Source organism: Struthio camelus, chromosome W, assembly GCF_040807025.1.
Source record: "Struthio camelus isolate bStrCam1 chromosome W, bStrCam1.hap1, whole genome shotgun sequence".
NCBI classification, from domain to species: Eukaryota; Metazoa; Chordata; class Aves; order Struthioniformes; family Struthionidae; genus Struthio; species Struthio camelus.
In genome coordinates, this window is record NC_090981.1 from 52,883,329 (window position 1) to 52,901,010 (window position 17,682).

General features: G+C 40.2%; 1 protein-coding gene across 2 annotated transcripts; it reads left to right on the plus strand.

Moving 5' to 3' along the window:
* The first annotated feature begins 647 nt into the window (after positions 1 to 647).
* On the plus strand, positions 648 to 15,930 carry LOC138064178 (C-C motif chemokine 28-like). 2 transcript variants are annotated; one of them, XM_068925693.1, is made up of 5 exons: positions 648 to 2,213; positions 3,039 to 3,163; positions 3,259 to 3,345; positions 10,463 to 10,589; positions 11,361 to 15,930. In XM_068925693.1, exons 3-5 carry the CDS (start codon positions 3,282 to 3,284, stop codon positions 11,587 to 11,589), a joined length of 420 nt encoding a protein of 139 aa, XP_068781794.1. In that variant the 5' UTR covers positions 648 to 2,213; positions 3,039 to 3,163; positions 3,259 to 3,281; the 3' UTR covers positions 11,590 to 15,930. The 2 variants fall into 2 exon arrangements, with proteins under 2 accessions (XP_068781794.1, XP_068781795.1); XM_068925694.1 differs by lacking the exon at positions 648 to 2,213 and having other exon boundaries at positions 2,667 to 3,163.
* The last annotated feature ends 1,752 nt before the right edge of the window (positions 15,931 to 17,682 follow it).

Below are 17,682 nucleotides of genomic sequence, written 5' to 3' on the forward strand. Positions count from 1 at the left end.
CAGTTATGCAGTTAATAAAATCTGCGAATTTAAGGGAAGCACAGAGTCAGCCTGTGCAGTCTAAATTAGGGCCTTATTTGAAGAGATGACAATTAGGAATTTTGGCACCCACACAAGCAGTTGGAGACATTTCTAGAAGGTCCAAAATACAATTGTAAATTATATCCTCTGTCCACTCATGATTTAAGTCATTCTAGGAAGAAAATAAAGAGACCAGTAAGTTGATTATTATGAGTCTTAACAGAGTAATAGGAAGTGCTGAAGTAACAGTGAAGCTTATTATATCGCTATTTCAGGAGCCTTCTCGCTCAAACTTAAGTCTGACTGGAGTCAGCAACGATCCCAAGTTGTTTTAGCGTGACTTATCCTGATTTGACAAATCTGACAAATTTGAGTTTGTGGTCTTAGTCTGCACTTAGTCAGCGCTTCTGTTGGAAGTTCAGGTCCACGGACTGAAAAGCCATAAAGACTCAGGTTTCTCCTGTGTGTCCCACAGAATCTTTTGTTTTCGAGTTCAAATATCTCGGTTGAAGAGAAGCCGCAGCTGCAGTTCCCCGCTCCGTACCTCTCACTGCAAAGGAGGTTCGTCCAAGGGTAAGGAGGGAGGACAGTCTGCCCTTGTCTTTTTTGGAGAAGCTGCAGAAAGCCATATGATGTTAGATTACCATATGTACTAACACAGAGGAAGTCACAGTCATTACCCTCTGCTCAAAAACGAAACGCTCAGATCAAGAGAGTTGTCAGTTTTAGCCTTTCCAGCAGTCCTACATTCACAAACGGAAGGTAGGACTTAAAAAAGGACTAAAACAAGAATATGTGTGGTTTCTCAGAACAGAAGAATGACGACTACTTTTTCTATTGCAATACTCGCTGCCTGCAGGTCGGCATTTTCATTTGAGCTTTGAATGGAATCCAAGTCAATATGTCAATAAAACCCTACACTTTACTTTAGCCATAATTGTAACTAATGTCACTGTCAATTAAGTCAGCGCAATTCTGGGAAAAGAATTTGTGGCTGACTTGTTCTTTCGTTGTAAGCTGGATGGCTGCCTATACCTTAGTGTGGATTCGTAGCACAATATTTGCCATTGTTTCTTGGCTTTATTTTCATTTTAAATTTCTCAGTGGCATAAAATAGAGTTGTTTTCTCAATTTACATTTTCCCCTGTTCTAATAGTTTTAACATTTTAAATTGTTGGCATGTTATGAAGAAGAAAATATGTTCCAGGTCTGACAAAATCCTAATTTCCTTGCTGTACTTTCCCACTGAAGTAAATAAACATTTACTTTCTTTTGGTCCCACTGTGAACTCTGAAAGAACATAAGCCATAACACTTGACTAAAATTGAGTAATGTGACTGAAGAAGTAGGGTTTATTCAGCTTGCAGAAATTTACCGTCAGCAGCAGAGAAATGACTATCTGCAGATACGCTTAGTTACTCAGTGTGTTTTTGAGAGCATAGTATGCGTCCTTATCTGAGCAGCCAACAAGGAACACTTTGACTTCTTACTGAGGAAACTGCGTTTAAAAATGTGGAAAGCCTTGGTTTCTTCCCCCACCTCATATCAGTGCTATATAGCTCTCCATACTTGTTTTGCTTTTACTGGAATGAGACTTTTGTAATCTGTATCAGGCCTTTAAAACTGTGCCTGGAGATCGCATATGAAGCATTAGTCAGAACAAGCTATTTAGTTCCCCTGATGTACACAAAGCACATCATTTTGCAGTGCGTGTCAAGCAGCCACTGGAATGCAAAATCTAATTAATCCCGACTGAAGCTGTTTCTCTAACATGGTGAACGTTACTCCTGTAACACCTGCCTCATTGTGTTTCTTTCCTTTTTTTTTCTTTAAGTTGTTCCTCCTCGTGCTGTTTTGAAGGACATCGAATGCTGCTAATAGTCTTTTCCTTATCTAAATGCAAATTAATAAAGGTATTGTAAGCTCTCTTAGCTTTGGCAGTGGTATTTTAGTTTTTATAATTCAGATTTTCCACTGAAATTAAATGCTGACAGTGAGTCAGCAGTTGATTTCAACATAAATGACTTCCCTGAAACTATACTTCAAGCAGCACACGTTACCTTCTCTTACTCCTCTTAACACAACTGGCTTCCATTAGAGAGCGTAGGACTCCGCAGGTGCCTCATTCTGTTACCCTGGCAGATAACAGTGGCAAGCAGGAATGAAGAGTTATGAAGTAACACTGATAGCAAGTAGGTTTGATTGCCTTATGTTATTTTATTATTAGACTGAATTGCAAAACTAGTGCTGGGACAGTGTAAGCGTAGATTAAAGTCTCTGAGGTTAGCACTTTCTTGTATCTTGCGTTCTGGAAATTTAAGAATGTTATGAACCGCCGTAATGAGCCAGAGCAAAGGTGAATTTAGCCGAACGGTCTAGGGACTTCCTGAATTGATTTTTCTAATTCAGCCTTAGAGGACTTTTTTGGTGCCACTCATAGAAGCATTATGGAAATTATTAACCTCCAAACATGCCATGAGTTTGTTCAAACTGAAAGATACCACAGAGAACTATTGACATGGGCTGCAGAAGCAAGAGTCAGGAAAAGAAGGGGGGGAAGATACGTCGAATGCGCTTTCTCTCCAGCTGTATTTCACCAAATACACTCTGGAGCGCCCTTCATGAATAACGTGGCTGCTGTAACTACCAACAGTTCAAAAAGGGAGTAAGGTGCGCTAAATAACACGGCCCCTGTTTAGGGTCTTTCACAGGCTGAAAACGGATAGGTCAAACGCCATGCTAGCACAAGTGTACTGGCTTCTTGAAATTGTGCCTGTTTATACTACAGCAGATGTGGCCCGTGATGTTGCCTGTTGTGCTTTCACAGGGAGGCAATATATGATAGCAAAGCTTTTTTCTTCTGCCTTAAACCTGCAAATATCTATTTCTGAAGTATTTCTATCAGTAGGACCTCTCTTGTCAAAGCACCTCATCGGTGAGGAGCACTGGGAGGATCCAGGGGTATAAACAGGACAGGCTTGGTGCAACCAAGTAAAAAGGATTATTTTCACGTCTAGCAAAACACGTAACCCTGTTCATATAGCGAAGAAGAAGAGTCCTGCTGAAGCCCATCGGACTACCTGGAGGCATACCTGCGAACGTCTGAAGCGCGGCACAGAATTGAGCCTTCGTCTAGCTGCCGGTAAGGGTGGGGCTTTAAATAATTTTCTTCCACAGTAGCCAGGGAGGTAGGGTCATACTTTATTTCCTGTAATTTACCACCTGCTCTGTTAACAGTACACCTTCAGCACTTAGGAGGAATGGATGCGAACTTAGTCACTGTTGTTGCTATTCTTACAGTTGCGGTCAGCCAGACATCTGAGAGTAAGTACAATTCTACTTTATCTAATTTCTTAAAGCAACAAACAAACAAACAAGCAAACAAACAAGCCAGACTGCTCAGAACGGAGTCCGTTTAAGCCTTTACACTTCTGTAAGGGATGAAAAATGATAGCTTTAAGGTCTGTGCTGTAGCCTGGGAAAATTTTTGAAGTGAAAGCCTGGCTCTGTTCAACTAAATAGAACAGTTGCCATTTCTTTTAGTGGATTAGGGTTTCACCTTAGCATTTGTTTAACGTTTCCATAACAGATCAGGGGACTTTGTGTTTCTCTAAAGTGGTTTAAACAAGGAAATGCCAGGTGGGTTATTTATCATAGCGAATATTATCAAGAACATGGTAGCTGAGGCATTGTAACTGCCAAAGGCATAAGACCTTTAAACCACTGATTTCTCAAGGGAGTCCACAGACAAAATTTCACTGGCCAAAGGGATCTCTTCCTCAACTACAGTTTCCTCCTTTCCAAGCTTCTTGGGTGGGAATATATTTAGAAAAGCCCTCGATCTTTTTCCCTTCAAATCAGATTGCTCTGGATGGCAAAGATTTCAAACAACTTTTTTTATGACACGCTTCATGTAATTGGTGTCTTATATGCAGAAAAGAGGCTTTGCTTGCAGCTTTGCCTGGCATTCAATGTAGTATGTCTTGAGGATTCATTCTAGAGCTCTAATAACTTAACACTTGCTTTTTGTCTTCTTGCCTTTTAATTGAAACATTTCAAAACAGAGTTGAGTAGCCAGTACTTTGCTTGAATTCTTAGTTTTCCTTTGTAATTTTATATTATAAAATAAACTGTTTTCTCAGAGAAGGTAACTAACTCTTTTCCAAATTTTGGAGAGTTTCAGCCTTTGAGATGCTCTTTTCTCAAGTCCCACTGATGTCATTAAGAGTAGAAACTACTGCTCAGTTCCCTAAGGATTTAGTCAACACATGGACAAAATCTGCCTTAAAACTTTATCCAGTTAAAATGGCCACTGCACCTGCTGGTCTGAGGAGGCTCTGCAAGTTCTTGTCTATTAGATTTACTATCTGGCCAGCCAGCAAGGTCTTGTATGATAGGAATGGCATGTGCTTACACAGGTCAAAGTAAAGGTTTTCTTAGAAAATGGTCTTTTATAATGAAGTCTCTGGCACAGCGGAAATATCTCCATCGCCTAATTTTCCTCATAAAAAGATAGTCCACATTTAACAATAACCCTCAATAAAAATAAGCAGAATTACCTAAGGTTGTGTGGATACAGGCACACCCTTCCCCGGTTCGAACTAGCAAATGGATTAGGCTTTTTAGGCTGGCCGTTGTGCCTCCATTTCAGTGTCACAGTATAAGTATACAAATACAAAAAGGCTCAGTAAATACAGTTTCATAAAAGTTTCCTTTCCTCGTGGATCTCTGCATATCAGTAGGTATTGGAACAAAAGTCAGAAAAGCCCTCTGGTGGCCAAAATTACATCTAGGCAGGGTCATGAGCGTGGCCTTGCCAGACACGACCAGAAAAATGGCAGAGATCAAAATTATTTGGTATAAATGTGGCACAGAATATTTTTTATTCTTAAAATAATAAAAAGGAATTTTTTCAATTTTGTTTTTAAAATCCTGGTGGTGGTCTGTCATCACGTTGTTGTCAGCACCGTCAGCGTGCCAAACACTCTAACACCTGCAGTAAAACTGGCAGCGTTGACTGAAAGGCTGTGTAGCAGATTAGACAAGAGAATGCATTCTTATTTTAAAGGTGGTTGATTTGAATTTCATTTTGGGAACACAGAGGTTCTCTTGAGGAAGCTCCAGAATATATTTCCTCTTGAAGATATGAAGAGATAAATTTAATATTCTTGCTTAAAAAAAAAAGCGTAAAATGTTACAGGGCTGGGATAACAAGTAAATAAGAAAATCCCTGCCTTCCCTGAAGCAGTTAACTGGAGTTATCACAATCAAGTTATTCCACTAATACTGGTCTGGTTGGAGCGAGGGTGGCCTGTGTAGTGTGGGAGGTAGGTTCCCTCTTATTAAACTGAATTGCTTCACAGAAAAAAAGGCATGTGTTCACATGACATTTTCATTTTACATAGTATTGGGTGAAGTATTACATGGTTTGTTTTTGTTAGGAATGGCAGAAATTTCACCTTCCAGGAAAGCACTAGATACTAGCGTTTCTTTGCCTACATCAGCATCACGTAGTGTTTTGGCAGTTTTCAGCCTGTGTTTCCTTATGCTCTGCGTTCCAGCTGTACTGCTCTGCCTGTGTGTCATCTAGCGCAATCGCATCCTGAGAACTGGTTACTGCTTTCTTCAAGTGCAATTGATTCTCCTGGTTTAGTCCATTTGCACTTTTGTGTCCTTAAACTCTTCTCAGTATATATAGTCTTACTCTTATTTCCTGCCTCAAACTGTTTCCAGCTGTGGCCACACAGAGGTTCTGTTCTCTTCACCATCCTGAAGGAGACAAAGTCAATAAGCCCTGGAGTCCAGACCTAAAAATATGAAGTTTTAAAAATTACTGCTCCAAGGTGGAGGCCGTGCATCCAACACCTCACAAAGGATACAGAACTGCATACAGAGATCAGAAGACAAGTCCCTGGCAATACTGTGCCCTGCATATATTGCGCAGAGCTGGGGGAGGATTTTGACACAGATGTTGATTTTGTCTTAAGCGTTGTTCTCATGCGTAGGAACAGATTGATGCTAACAAATTGATGTTGATCTGATGAACAATCATGCATTTTAAATTCATGACCTACATGACGCACCCATCTGTCCATCTGCAACTAGGCTTCCAGCCTTGAAAATGTCCATATTAGCAGCAATCCTTATAGCAGAGCAGGAAAAGCATTACTGCGCTTATATTTATTCCAGGCCACAATATTATATATTATGATTTACACTTTATTTATTGTTACTTCCATAGCCTAGCATCCTTTCTAAATCTCTTTGCCTCTCACTCAGAATTTTACTTTAAATGTGTATATTACTACACAGTCAAAATCCTAGGAATGGATTAAAGCATCTTGCAACAGAGATCTGAGTTCCCCATCTCATCTCCTGTTTGTAAGCAACCCCCTTGTTTTTACAGAGTACAATTATTCTACATTTGCCAAGAATTCTAGGGTCCTGCTTTGCTCACCTGCCAACCAAGATCAGAGCCTTCTTCATAATGAAATAGTTATTGATTTGCTTTGGGTTAAGCTGAAAAGACCTGCTATGAGGTACTGAACTCTTAAAACAGCCTCAAGTTTGTTTAGATTAACATTTTCTGGCAGCTTCCTGAGCAAATGAGTACTAAATGATCCACCTTATAATAGTTAACGTAAAGAGTAGGTGATAGGATCAGTAATTTGCCTTCCAAGAAAAGGAACAATACAGGATTAAGAGATTAAGAGGTGAAATTTTTCTATGGAAGTGGCTAGAACATTTTAGTACATAGCACGTCCTGACCAAGCAAGAGATTAAGCCAGTTAATCAATGCAAGTTCCCCCTCCACCCCGAGTGGTACAAAGCCTGCTTTGTAACTGTATAAGAATTCCATCAGGAAGCACTACAGCCTAATGTTATTAATCCCAGGTGTGACAAGGAAAAATCAAGCAGGTTTTTATTCAAATGTGCTAAATGATGCGTTCTCACTAGAAAGACAAAACTTTCTATGCTGTGAAAGCTCTCCTTTCTCTCCGTGTCTTTTGAAATTAATAAAACTATGTATAACATGTTAAATAAATCCAGTACAGTGAAAAAATTAGAACTAATGTATTCCATAAGCCTCAGCAGCAAAGCATGCATACAAAAAGGGGGTCATTTTTAGGCATCTTTGAGAGAGAAGGTGGGCGAGTGAAGGTATTTTCCAGAGTTATCCTTGCTTGCCCTCTGCCACGGTACGTGCCTAATTTGTTTCAGTGGACTTTTCTGCAAGAAAAACATATGAAACAAAGACTTTAAAAAGCAGGAGGTGTTTCACTAGTGAGAGTTCCCAAGAAAAAAAGATAAGAACAGATAATAAAAACCTGCCAAAATAATGACACAACAGTCCCTGAGGGGACCAGTCTCAAGGTTCATCACTAAGCTTGTTGATCCTTTCAGCTGCTTCTTGAGCTGGTTGATTAAAAAGGCTCCGTGTCAGACAACAGGTCTAAATACTTCCTGGGTAAGCAGTGGGGGAATGTATTTCGGATTGAGTCATTGACAGCCATACAGACAAATGAAATAGGCATCACTCGAAAAATCTCTCCGAGGACACACAAAAGGGCAGACCAACATCGTTGTGAAAAACCACAATTATTTTCTTTTAACCATTGTTTAGACCAGTGATTATTAACTAATGAGCCTGGTCTAATTGCTGAAGCCCAAATATATTTCTGCTGTTGGGCTGGGCTGAATTCACTTGCTTTGCTTATTACTTCCTGGTTCTACCCCACTTGTGGGATCAGAAAGTAGTTACGGTAATGATGGCCTGGGCAGCAGAGCTCCGCTATGGCTAAGTGCTGGGCCTCTGCTCTAGGCAAACAGTGTCCTCTCTTCTGGGGCTCTGGGGAAATGCAGCAATCCCCTGACTCACTTCCTGTAGTTCTTACTATTCGGGGGGGGGGGAGGGGGGAGAAGGGGGGAACCCACTTTTAAAACTGACTCCTATTTAAGAAGGTACAAGTTACCACAAGTGTCTCTGTCAATAGAAGGTCTGCAGATGACATTTTCATGTTGTCTGACAGAAGGACCCTGATACTGTGTATTCATTTGTGATTAAAAGATAATTAATTTCTATTTGCCATATTTGCAACTGCACTTTCATGCAGAGAACCAAAAAATCGTATTTAAAAGTAATAGTTTTCTTTGGTGAAAAAAGTGAAGTGAGCGCAGATTAGAATTCCACAAGGCAAACATCCGTGCAACCCTACAAAAGCAAGACAGCCTCCCTAAACACACACACCTCCAATAAAAAGTCCGTAGCGAGGTTCTCGGTGTCTGTAAGAGATGCTTTCGTCCCTGCAACAGATGAGCACCATTTAATTCACGTTCTGCTGCAAAACTTCAACCTGCTTTCCTTCGGTGTGTGCACTAGCTTCACATGCAGTCTGTTGTGTGTTCTCCTATTTAGACGTAAGGCTTTTTGCATTGTTGTACAAATTAGATGTGAGTGGTTTAATGCTGCAGTGCAGAGATGGACTGAGCATTACGTAATTGCATTCAGTCTAAAATTGCTACTCATGCAGGAGAATCTGCTACGTGAGTGACTAATGAGATATTCATAAGCCCCCCTAGGGGCATCAAGAAGTTTGCTTTATTTTCTTTATATGAGTTTGTGTGTTTTTCTTTATACAGCTGTAAAACTGCATCAGAATTTATTTCTTAATTTTCAGTTGTAAGTTGTATGAAGGACAGTGCAATACAGACGGTGCAGATCTGGGGAACAGAGCAAGTGGTGTTTCTAAGTACAGAAAGTGCATAAAGGCAAGACATTATAGCCAGACAGTGGAGAAAATAGGTGAGAAAGTTTAGGAGACTGCTGCCCCACTGTAAGACCTTCTGGACTATCCAGCTATTCCACAGGAGTCTGGCAGCGCTGGCCAGACTTGCCAAGTTTTGCCAAAAGAAGACCAGGACTGGATCTCTCCAAAAAGCACAGCTGACAACCTCTCGTAGAGTTCAAGATAAAATTATTCTTCCTTGAGCTTTTATCCCGCATAATCCTTCTGCCAGAAGCTGACTGGCAGCAGCAGAAGTTCGTATTTTAGTGTCACTAATACTGTCTTGAGCCCTCAGAAAAAATTACTTGTTGATGCTCAGTGAGCTGAACTCCCATTTGCAAACATGATTAATTGGCTTCCCCAACACTATGCTTCTGAAGACAGAAAAGGAAAGGACAACAGGGAAATAATCCAGGTAGCATAAAATAATTAATCCTTCTGCAACATGCAACTATTTATAGTCCCCCTCTCTGGCTTGCTGAAGAGGCAGCTGCTAGGCCAACGGGTTTCTTTCAGCCTCTTTTGTTTGCGATTGTGAAGTGCCAGGGAATCGATTGTCTCTGCCGCCGGGTATGAAGGCCTCCTGCAAGCTGTAGCTGATAGCGTGAGTGGCCTTCGGCTAGTCCTGCTACAGTGCTGGCTGCTATAGCTAACTGCTGCAGCTTTGCTAACGTCTTCCATTTCTCCGGTCCTCAGCAAGAATCCTTGCAGCAAACAGTGCACACATCTTCTTGCTTCCAAGAAACTTTTTAAAGAGGCTTCCTCATCTTCCTGTTTACAGGCACCTTTCTTTCAGCAGGATTTTCCTGCTTCTTTGTTTCTTGTGCTATGACTCTTGCACTGCAAGACTAAATGATTACCTAAGGAATAGCCTGATTTACAGGGCAGGAAAATAAATTTATTCAAAACAGGGAAAGGAGGCACCCTCCCACTGCTCCCATTCATTGATGGGGATGTACGAGTCCTTGCTGTGCTCATTTTGAAGCAAGATTTTGAACCTGAGGCCCTCACACCCTCAATAAATCCCTTAGCCACCTAGCTCTGGTTGTCCTGGAGCTGATGGAGGGAATAATTTAGAATAGAATAGTTTTGTACCAGTGCAAAAGACAACCAAACACCAATATCTTAATACTGGTCACGAAAAATTCTTGAGTTTTGATGTGCTATTTTAAGCGTCAGTGACTTTTCTATCAAGGTGATAAAGCAAGTAAAGGTCTGCAGGAGTTCATTCCCTAGCAGCGACACATTCAGTCCTGATCCTCCAAGACCTTGGGAGTTAAAAAAAAACCCACACCCCGCAATTAATTATTGCACAAGCAAAGATAATGGAGCTGATTCACCCTTGCAAGACAGTGTTTTTAAATTACACTCCTAAACACTTCATGTGTCATTAATGTTGGTGATCTCCTTCCATAAATAAAATACTTAAAACTTTTTTTTTTTTACTGTACCAAGCCTTTAGACATGTGTGCATAAGAAGAGATGGGGAAGCTGTTCTTTAAATAACAAAAACACATATCTGTCTGAGGGGAGAAGTCAAAAGGATGCTATCTCATCTAATAAGACATAAAGATGAACTAACCTTTGACAAGTCAAGCTATGGCTTGTCTCCTTCATATCTTTGTTGTTTCTAATGTTGTTATTCCTCTTTTTAGCTTTGTTTCCTGGGGCCTTTAGCTGTTGCATGAAAATTTCAGAAGAAATTCCCAAAGGAATTCTCCGAAGAGTGGAGAGATTTGGCATCCAGAAAGCTGATGGCCTGTGTCACTTAGAGGCTGTTATGTAAGAGATGTTTTGGGTGATTCTCTATAAAAGGGGTACTCTCCAATTATAAGCTATTAAGTGCCATTTGAATAAGTAAAATCTTAGTATGCTAACATAAAATCAGTGAAAAATAAGATCCTGTGTAAATTAAAAACTGTCCTTTCCTGTGTTATTTAAACTTCTGACTATTAAAATTGAATTTTCAGTATTAATATTGATCATTATTCAGCCTACACTAACTTTGAAACTTGCTTTTCTTTCGGCACTGAAGAAGGACTTATGCACCTTAAGGCTTCTCTTTTTTTCCTAACTGTTGGTCCAGTCTCCCTACAAACCTTGCCTAAATCCATTACATCAGCTTTACTTTTGTACATCGATTATTTCTAATTAATGCTTTTTTGGGGGGTGGTACAATATCACACTGTTGGAGTTAAACTGATAAATTTTAAACAAAGGCCTAGTAGGTATTTTTTATTCTTAGACATTAATATGATGATCACGATCAAATGCTCTACTTATGTACTGCCAATACAAATGTACTGTTTTGCACTGTGATTGTCTTCCGACTCAGTGAAGAAGAAAAGCTTTTTTTCTGATTTTGGAAAATGACGTAACCTCTTTTACAATATCTGAAATGGGACAGAAGCTAATAGACACTATATAACCAATGGACAGTATATAACCAACTTTGTGGCCTACATGTGTGAGTGATACATATGATAATCGTAAAAAGCGGAATTTTGTTTACATTTTTTCTTTGAAACTGACAATTATTTCTCCTTCTGGCAGTCTCTACATAGAAGGCAGAAAGTTCTGTGTAAGCCCACAGATCAGAAAAGTTAAGAATTGGATGAAGAAGAAGAGGTTCAGGATTCACAGAAAAAATGGTAGACGACAAAGAAGAACCAAAATTAAAAAAAAAAGAGAGAAGAAACAGCGACACGGTGAAGCAAGCCCCATGATGCAGACACCAGTGGAATATGGCACTGTGTACAAAGACAGCAGAATTCATCAATAATGGGTGACTGTAGCACTAAAATGACCTTTCAAATATGCAGTGTCTAAGGGAAAACGGTGGCAGAAAACATCACCAGAACACAAGAACCTTGCTGGTCAGAACACCAGCAGAATGACAAGGTCTTTTTGACAATGTCTTGTAGTAAGTGCTCTGCCATATCTCTTAGATCTACAGTAAATTTCAATCCTCCCTTCCCCTGCCTGGCTTTCATGGCTCCCTCCCCTGCAGTTTCTGTTTTAACATCCCATTAAGCAGTTCCTTTTCCTTGTTCCATTTTTCCCAGTCCCATCCTTTGTCCCTTTCTCTTCTGTTCTTCTGTGTTTGCAGTCGTGGTTCTGCAATACCTTTTTACTTTTGGCTATTTTGTTTTCTCCCAGTCATGAATGTGGATTTTTTTCTGACATAACTTTACAGGTACCTTGGTCACTAGTTCAGTTCAAGCCGGCAAAAAGCAAGATATCTTTTTCCTATTCCAAACTCTCTCTGTTTTCAGTTGTTATTATCATTTTGCTGTCCATGAGACTGAAATTGTGGCATCCAAAACTATGCAGCAAAATCATCTCCATTGCTTTTGCTCATTTCTTTCCCCATTCAAATCCTTTGACTGTAGCCTTCCTAGCCTCTTTGCTGAATTTCCTGTACCTACCACCGAGGGTTGCCCATCAGGGCCTTTCTCTGGGGATTGCTAATGATGCCAGTCTGGCTACCTGCTCCATAGCCTTCCTCCCACTGCACTGCACTGTCTTCCACTGTGTGGCACAGTCTCCACTTCCCTCCTTGAAATGCTTCAAACTAATTTAATATTCCCACAAAGCCATCTCAGTCAAAGGCACTTTTCCCTCAGAGGAGCACACAAATAAGGGAAAAGAGAGATCTTAACAATTTGAGTAAAGTGCCACAGAATGCGTACTCCAAATATGTTCCTGGTGAGCCAAAAATACTTAACATGGGAGTATAATCCTCATCTTCCTCCTCTTCCCCTGTTAATTACTGTTTGTTGTTCTCATTCATTGCATTTGATTTAAATTAGCTCCTCAGAGTTGTCTCTTGTGTTTGTTTTGTAATTTTTAAGTCTTAACTATATACTGGAAAAACGAGAAAATGCACAGCAGGTGACAGTAGGTAGAAGTGGCTGTTAATACGTTCCCAAACTAAAATGAAGGTGAACATCTGTAGCAAGATCCCTAGAAGATAGGTATGGTCCCAGAGGTACATATCTGATGAAAGAAACCAACTCCTTCCAAAACAGGTAAGAGAAATGTAATTATCATTTCTGATGAGCGAGCAGTATCCTAACAGGGATGAGGCAACTCATCTAACTGTTCTTCCAGTGTCTAGGAAATATTGTGCACACTATTTACATTTGCAGAGCTCCATCCTCTGCCTGCTAAAATGACATGTAGCAACTGCTCCGCTAGGAGCAGAAATCAGGAGCAGAAATCAGGATTATTCTCTTTATTCTGAACGTGTGCAGAAGCTCTTCCTCCTGAATGCCTGTTACACCATGCTGGGGAAGCAGAAGAAGTGCCTCTGACTGATGCAAACTGAAATTTGTTGCATACATTTTCCATCATTTCATTTGCCTTCTGATGCTACGCTTCTTAGGTACCACACTGATGAGAATGTGTATTAGAAAGAATCCAATCCTAATGGGCTCAGGTTAGCAGGGCACCAAGACCGCTAAATTGCTCAGAGGTATTATGCCGTATTTATCAGTGTCTTACTGTTCCTGGCAGTCCTATTTCTTTTGTTCCTCATGCTCTGCTACTGATTCCAAATTTTAACTTTGTGCTTCCCTCTTGAGTCCGGTATCTTGGGGTGGATTTACGATGACATTTCAGTGCCTCATCGCTTTCCCATCAATCCAAACAGTGACCTTTTCCAGCAAAGTATTGAGTGTACCCTCATTTCCATGCCTGTTCTATCAGAGGTACCCATCATATCACAGTGTAAGAGCTATGCGTCTAACTTGCCAGGCTGGCCTAGGTGTTTCTGAGGCCCCTGTGAGCCATTTGCCTGTTTCGCGTACAGAACTGTTAAGTATCCCGCTGTGGTAGAGGCAAATCAAGAAGGTTTGGGAGACGGGGAAAAAAAGGGTGCAAAGTCAAGCTGACAGAAAAAAGGGAGCACAAATAAGGATAAGAAAAAGTGAAATTGTGGTTCCAGATGATGAAGGGTGAGAACTCCTGGAATACTCAGTCTGTTACAAAAAGGGATGTCTCTGTAATTTTAAGTAGGGGCTGCTGGGAAGCTCCATAAAGTTCTGGCTTGCGGACCTGCGCTCAGCCAGCTGAAAGAAGGCACACAGCTCACTCGTTTATTTCTCTAGTTTGGAAAGCAGTATCTGCTTCCTCGTGGTCAACAATTTTTGTGCTGTCAGCCGTCTTCCCTCCCTCCCCTGCCAAATACAAGATTCCTAGGTGCTCAAACATTACTATTACATAGTTGGAATTGTAACACTGCAGCAGGTCTTCCTCTTATGCATCCTGGAAACAAACTGTGATCAAAAAGCATTTTACAGTTTTCTAGTAACTGGAATTGCTACAAGACATGAGCATTGTCAATGCCACTAATATGATAAGACTCAGCCAGATCTGCAACTCAGATGCTACTAAAATACTTGAATTTCCTGGGCCAAATTTAAAAAAACAGGCTTTGATAGTTTCATTTACATCTTCAGGTTCTTCAGAGCATGTGTTATCTCATAATGGGTTCTTTTGGGTTTAGTAGGTCAAACTGAGATTATCAGAAAATAGAAGTCATCTCCCAGCTGCCAAGTGTGTTCCTAATTTGGATTCCGGGGCATTTTGGGGGGAATGGAATTAGGAATAACTTCTGTTAGTCATCTAATAAACTTTCTTCCCCAGTGTCGGTTTCTGATGTATCAAAACAGCAGTTAAAGATCTACCGCCTGGTACAGTTTCATTTTTTTGTGAACACTGACACACAAACACATAAAAGGAAAACATTCCGGTGTGGTCGGAATATTATAAATATTAGTGTGATCGCTTTGACTGCAATACCATGTGTGAGATTTTCAGTCAATTCTTAAAGTAATTCTATACTCACGAGGTTCTCAGTAAAAAACAAACTTTATTTGGCTTAAGTGACCTCACACTCTTTGTACCCGAACGCTATTTCTGACCTTTGCTATTTGTGTACTTGGCAACAAAATAAAATCAATATTTTTTTCAGTAAAGTAATCTCAACATCTTGTTTTGCAGAAGAGATATTACAGCATATGACTTTGTTTTCCCTGAAGATACTAGCTAAAGCTATCCTTTCAAAGGGTTTAGATGCCTAAAGATGCCGTTGGCTGCTTCTGAAAACCCCAGTGAGTATGCTAGTGACTTGGAAGTCTAGTTCCTACGGAATTCAGCTGAGGCCTGGAATTCATTTAGTTAGACCTATAGTTAATTTAATCTTCTTGAAATCTCCAGTAGATTCACTCTTAAACAGCTTTAAGAATCTGGCCCTTTTCAGCATTCATCTTAAGAGCTATTGCCTTAACTTAATATGACAGAGTCTCTGTCTTTGTGGGAGGCTTAGAAAAAATGTCACAGCTACAATTGCTTGGGAATCAATTACTAAATGAAAGCAAAGAATCTGTTGGGTCTGTTGAGACAAATCCATCCTAAATTTGATACAGTGACTTAAAGCTAGAACTAAAGGAGAGTCATAAGGACAGTAAACAGCAGCATTTTTCTTTCAAAATACTACTGGATTAGGAGCTCCTACCCACTTTTACACAAGGGAGAAATAGTGAGAGAGACCTAAATTCAAACTCCTCTTTTGTCAAAATGGACTCAAATGATGAATGGATTTTAACAGAGGAACAGGAAGTATCGTTTGTCCTCTGCTAGCAGCATCTGAGTCTTGCTACAAGGTTATTCTGAGTTTCTTCAGTAATAGCATCTTTAGTAAATGGACCTCTCCTCTCTTTAAGTTTCCAGGTCTAAGATTACTAAGGTGCAGTATTCATTTTGCTGTAGCAGTGCAAATATACCAAAAACAGTCTCCATTAAAGTCCCTATTAAAAAAGAAGTCACTGGGCAAACTACGTTTTACAACCGTGAAAGCAGAATGACCTGCATGCTTACAACCTGGGCTGGAAATAGTGGCAATCATGTGTCTGGAACATAATTTGGTTAGAGCGCTGTAATTACCTAAGAGATCTAGAACAAGATGTATCAACTCCTTTAATGTTATTATTGCAATCTTTCCCAGAAATCCAAATGAAGCAATTACAGTATGCCAATAGCAGTATAGAAAGATCCTTTCTTGTGAAAAGAGAATAGTAATTTTTTATAAAATCAGTATTTAACTTATTAAAATAATAAATAATAATAAGTTTAACATCATGGCATCTCCCTGAGTGTATTCAAAATCATATCTCATGATTTATTATATTCAATAATATTTGTTCAAATAGGGTATATATTTCTCTGCCAAATATAAGAGGTTCCATGGGAGCCAAAGCTTGGAGTCTGTGGGTCGCTACTTGAGACAAGGTTGAAGTTTTATCCAAACTTCATCAAAATGCTATGAGTTCAGCTATGGAGATTTAATTATAGCTATCAGTTTCTGCAAAGTTGGACTGCAGGTAAAGTAAGATGTATTGGCTAATAAACTGCGGTAATAGAAGAACTCTTAAAAAGAGATTCTGTAATCTCATGTGCTTGTGGAACTGCACTGATGTGCCAAAAGACTGGCACTGCATATTAAGCAGTCGCTACTAAAACTAATAAGAGTTTACATCAGAGATACACTGAATAAAAAGCTGATCCCACTAGGCTTTGTCAGTCCCAGTAAAAAGGATTGCTATTTGAAAACAACTGTACCCACAGGTTTATTCACTTGCAACATACCCAGTGACAGGAAAGGTAGATTAGAAGACTCATACAGCTTAAGAAAAGAATGATGGTGTTGACACCAATTATAAAAGAAATTTTACTAGTTCATAAGAAGTAGTAGTAAATCTTGAACTACAAAGAATTAGTCAGTCATGAAACTATTCTGTAAGAAGAGATCTGAACTTGATGCAAGTTTAAATTAGCATCTGGCTCCAGATATATGCTAAGAGATAAATACATTGCTTTAGATCAGATACCTAGACCCTACATTTCAGTTCAGATAATTATTGAATTACTATGACTGTAGTGTGTCTTTAACCTCAGTTTTATTATTCTAGGAAATAAATGAAATTCCAGGAACTGTCTGCCATAATTTATTTTTTAGCTATCCTTCATCATATTCAAGGTGTAATCTTTAAATGTGCTTTGAAACAGGCATGACAGGAGGCGTTGTTGGCCTTCTATTGGCTATAGGTGGTTAATTTTTTTTTTTTGCAAATACATTACTTTAAACTGATAGCAATGATATCATGCATGCCTATCACCTTCTGCATTCATCTCATCTTCTCCAACATGGTAAGTTACTGTGGAAAACTGTGGAAAGTCATTCATAATCTTGTACCATAGAAAAAAAAGCATAAATAACACAGACCCTCTCCTCAAGCTAACATTAGTCATTTTGGCACCCTTTCTTGATCAGATCTGTGAAGATGTAATACAAATTAGAAGAAAAAGCTTTAGAAGTGTGGCTTATATCTGCATATCTTGCTGAATGCACACCTCCAAACTGCAAAAGAAAATTCTGCTTTTACTGTTTTGAAAACAAATATGTCATTTATCAGAAAAAACATGCAACTACAGGCTTACAGCCGAGCACGCTGAAGCTGTCCCGGAGCAGCAAGGGCAGGCTGCTCTGCGAGGGAAGCTGAGCCAGGAGCCGAAGGTCACCGCGAGGCAGGCAGGGGCAGCGACCTCGCCGGCAAGGGCACAGTCCCACAGTGCCCAAAGTGGGTCTGGCGACAACAGCCGGGGTCGGCCAAGAGGGTAGCTCTCCAGCCAAGCCCGTAGTGACGAGGTAGGCGTGCGGTCAAGCCGGCAAGTCAAGTCAGCGGGTCAGGATCAGCAAGGGACACGGCCAGGACGGGCGTACCTGCGGCGTCGCTCAGGCACGGGGCCCGACTCCGAATGCAGCTCCCGGGTTAAGGGGCAAGGGGCCACCAAGGCGGCCTCTCGCAGCTCT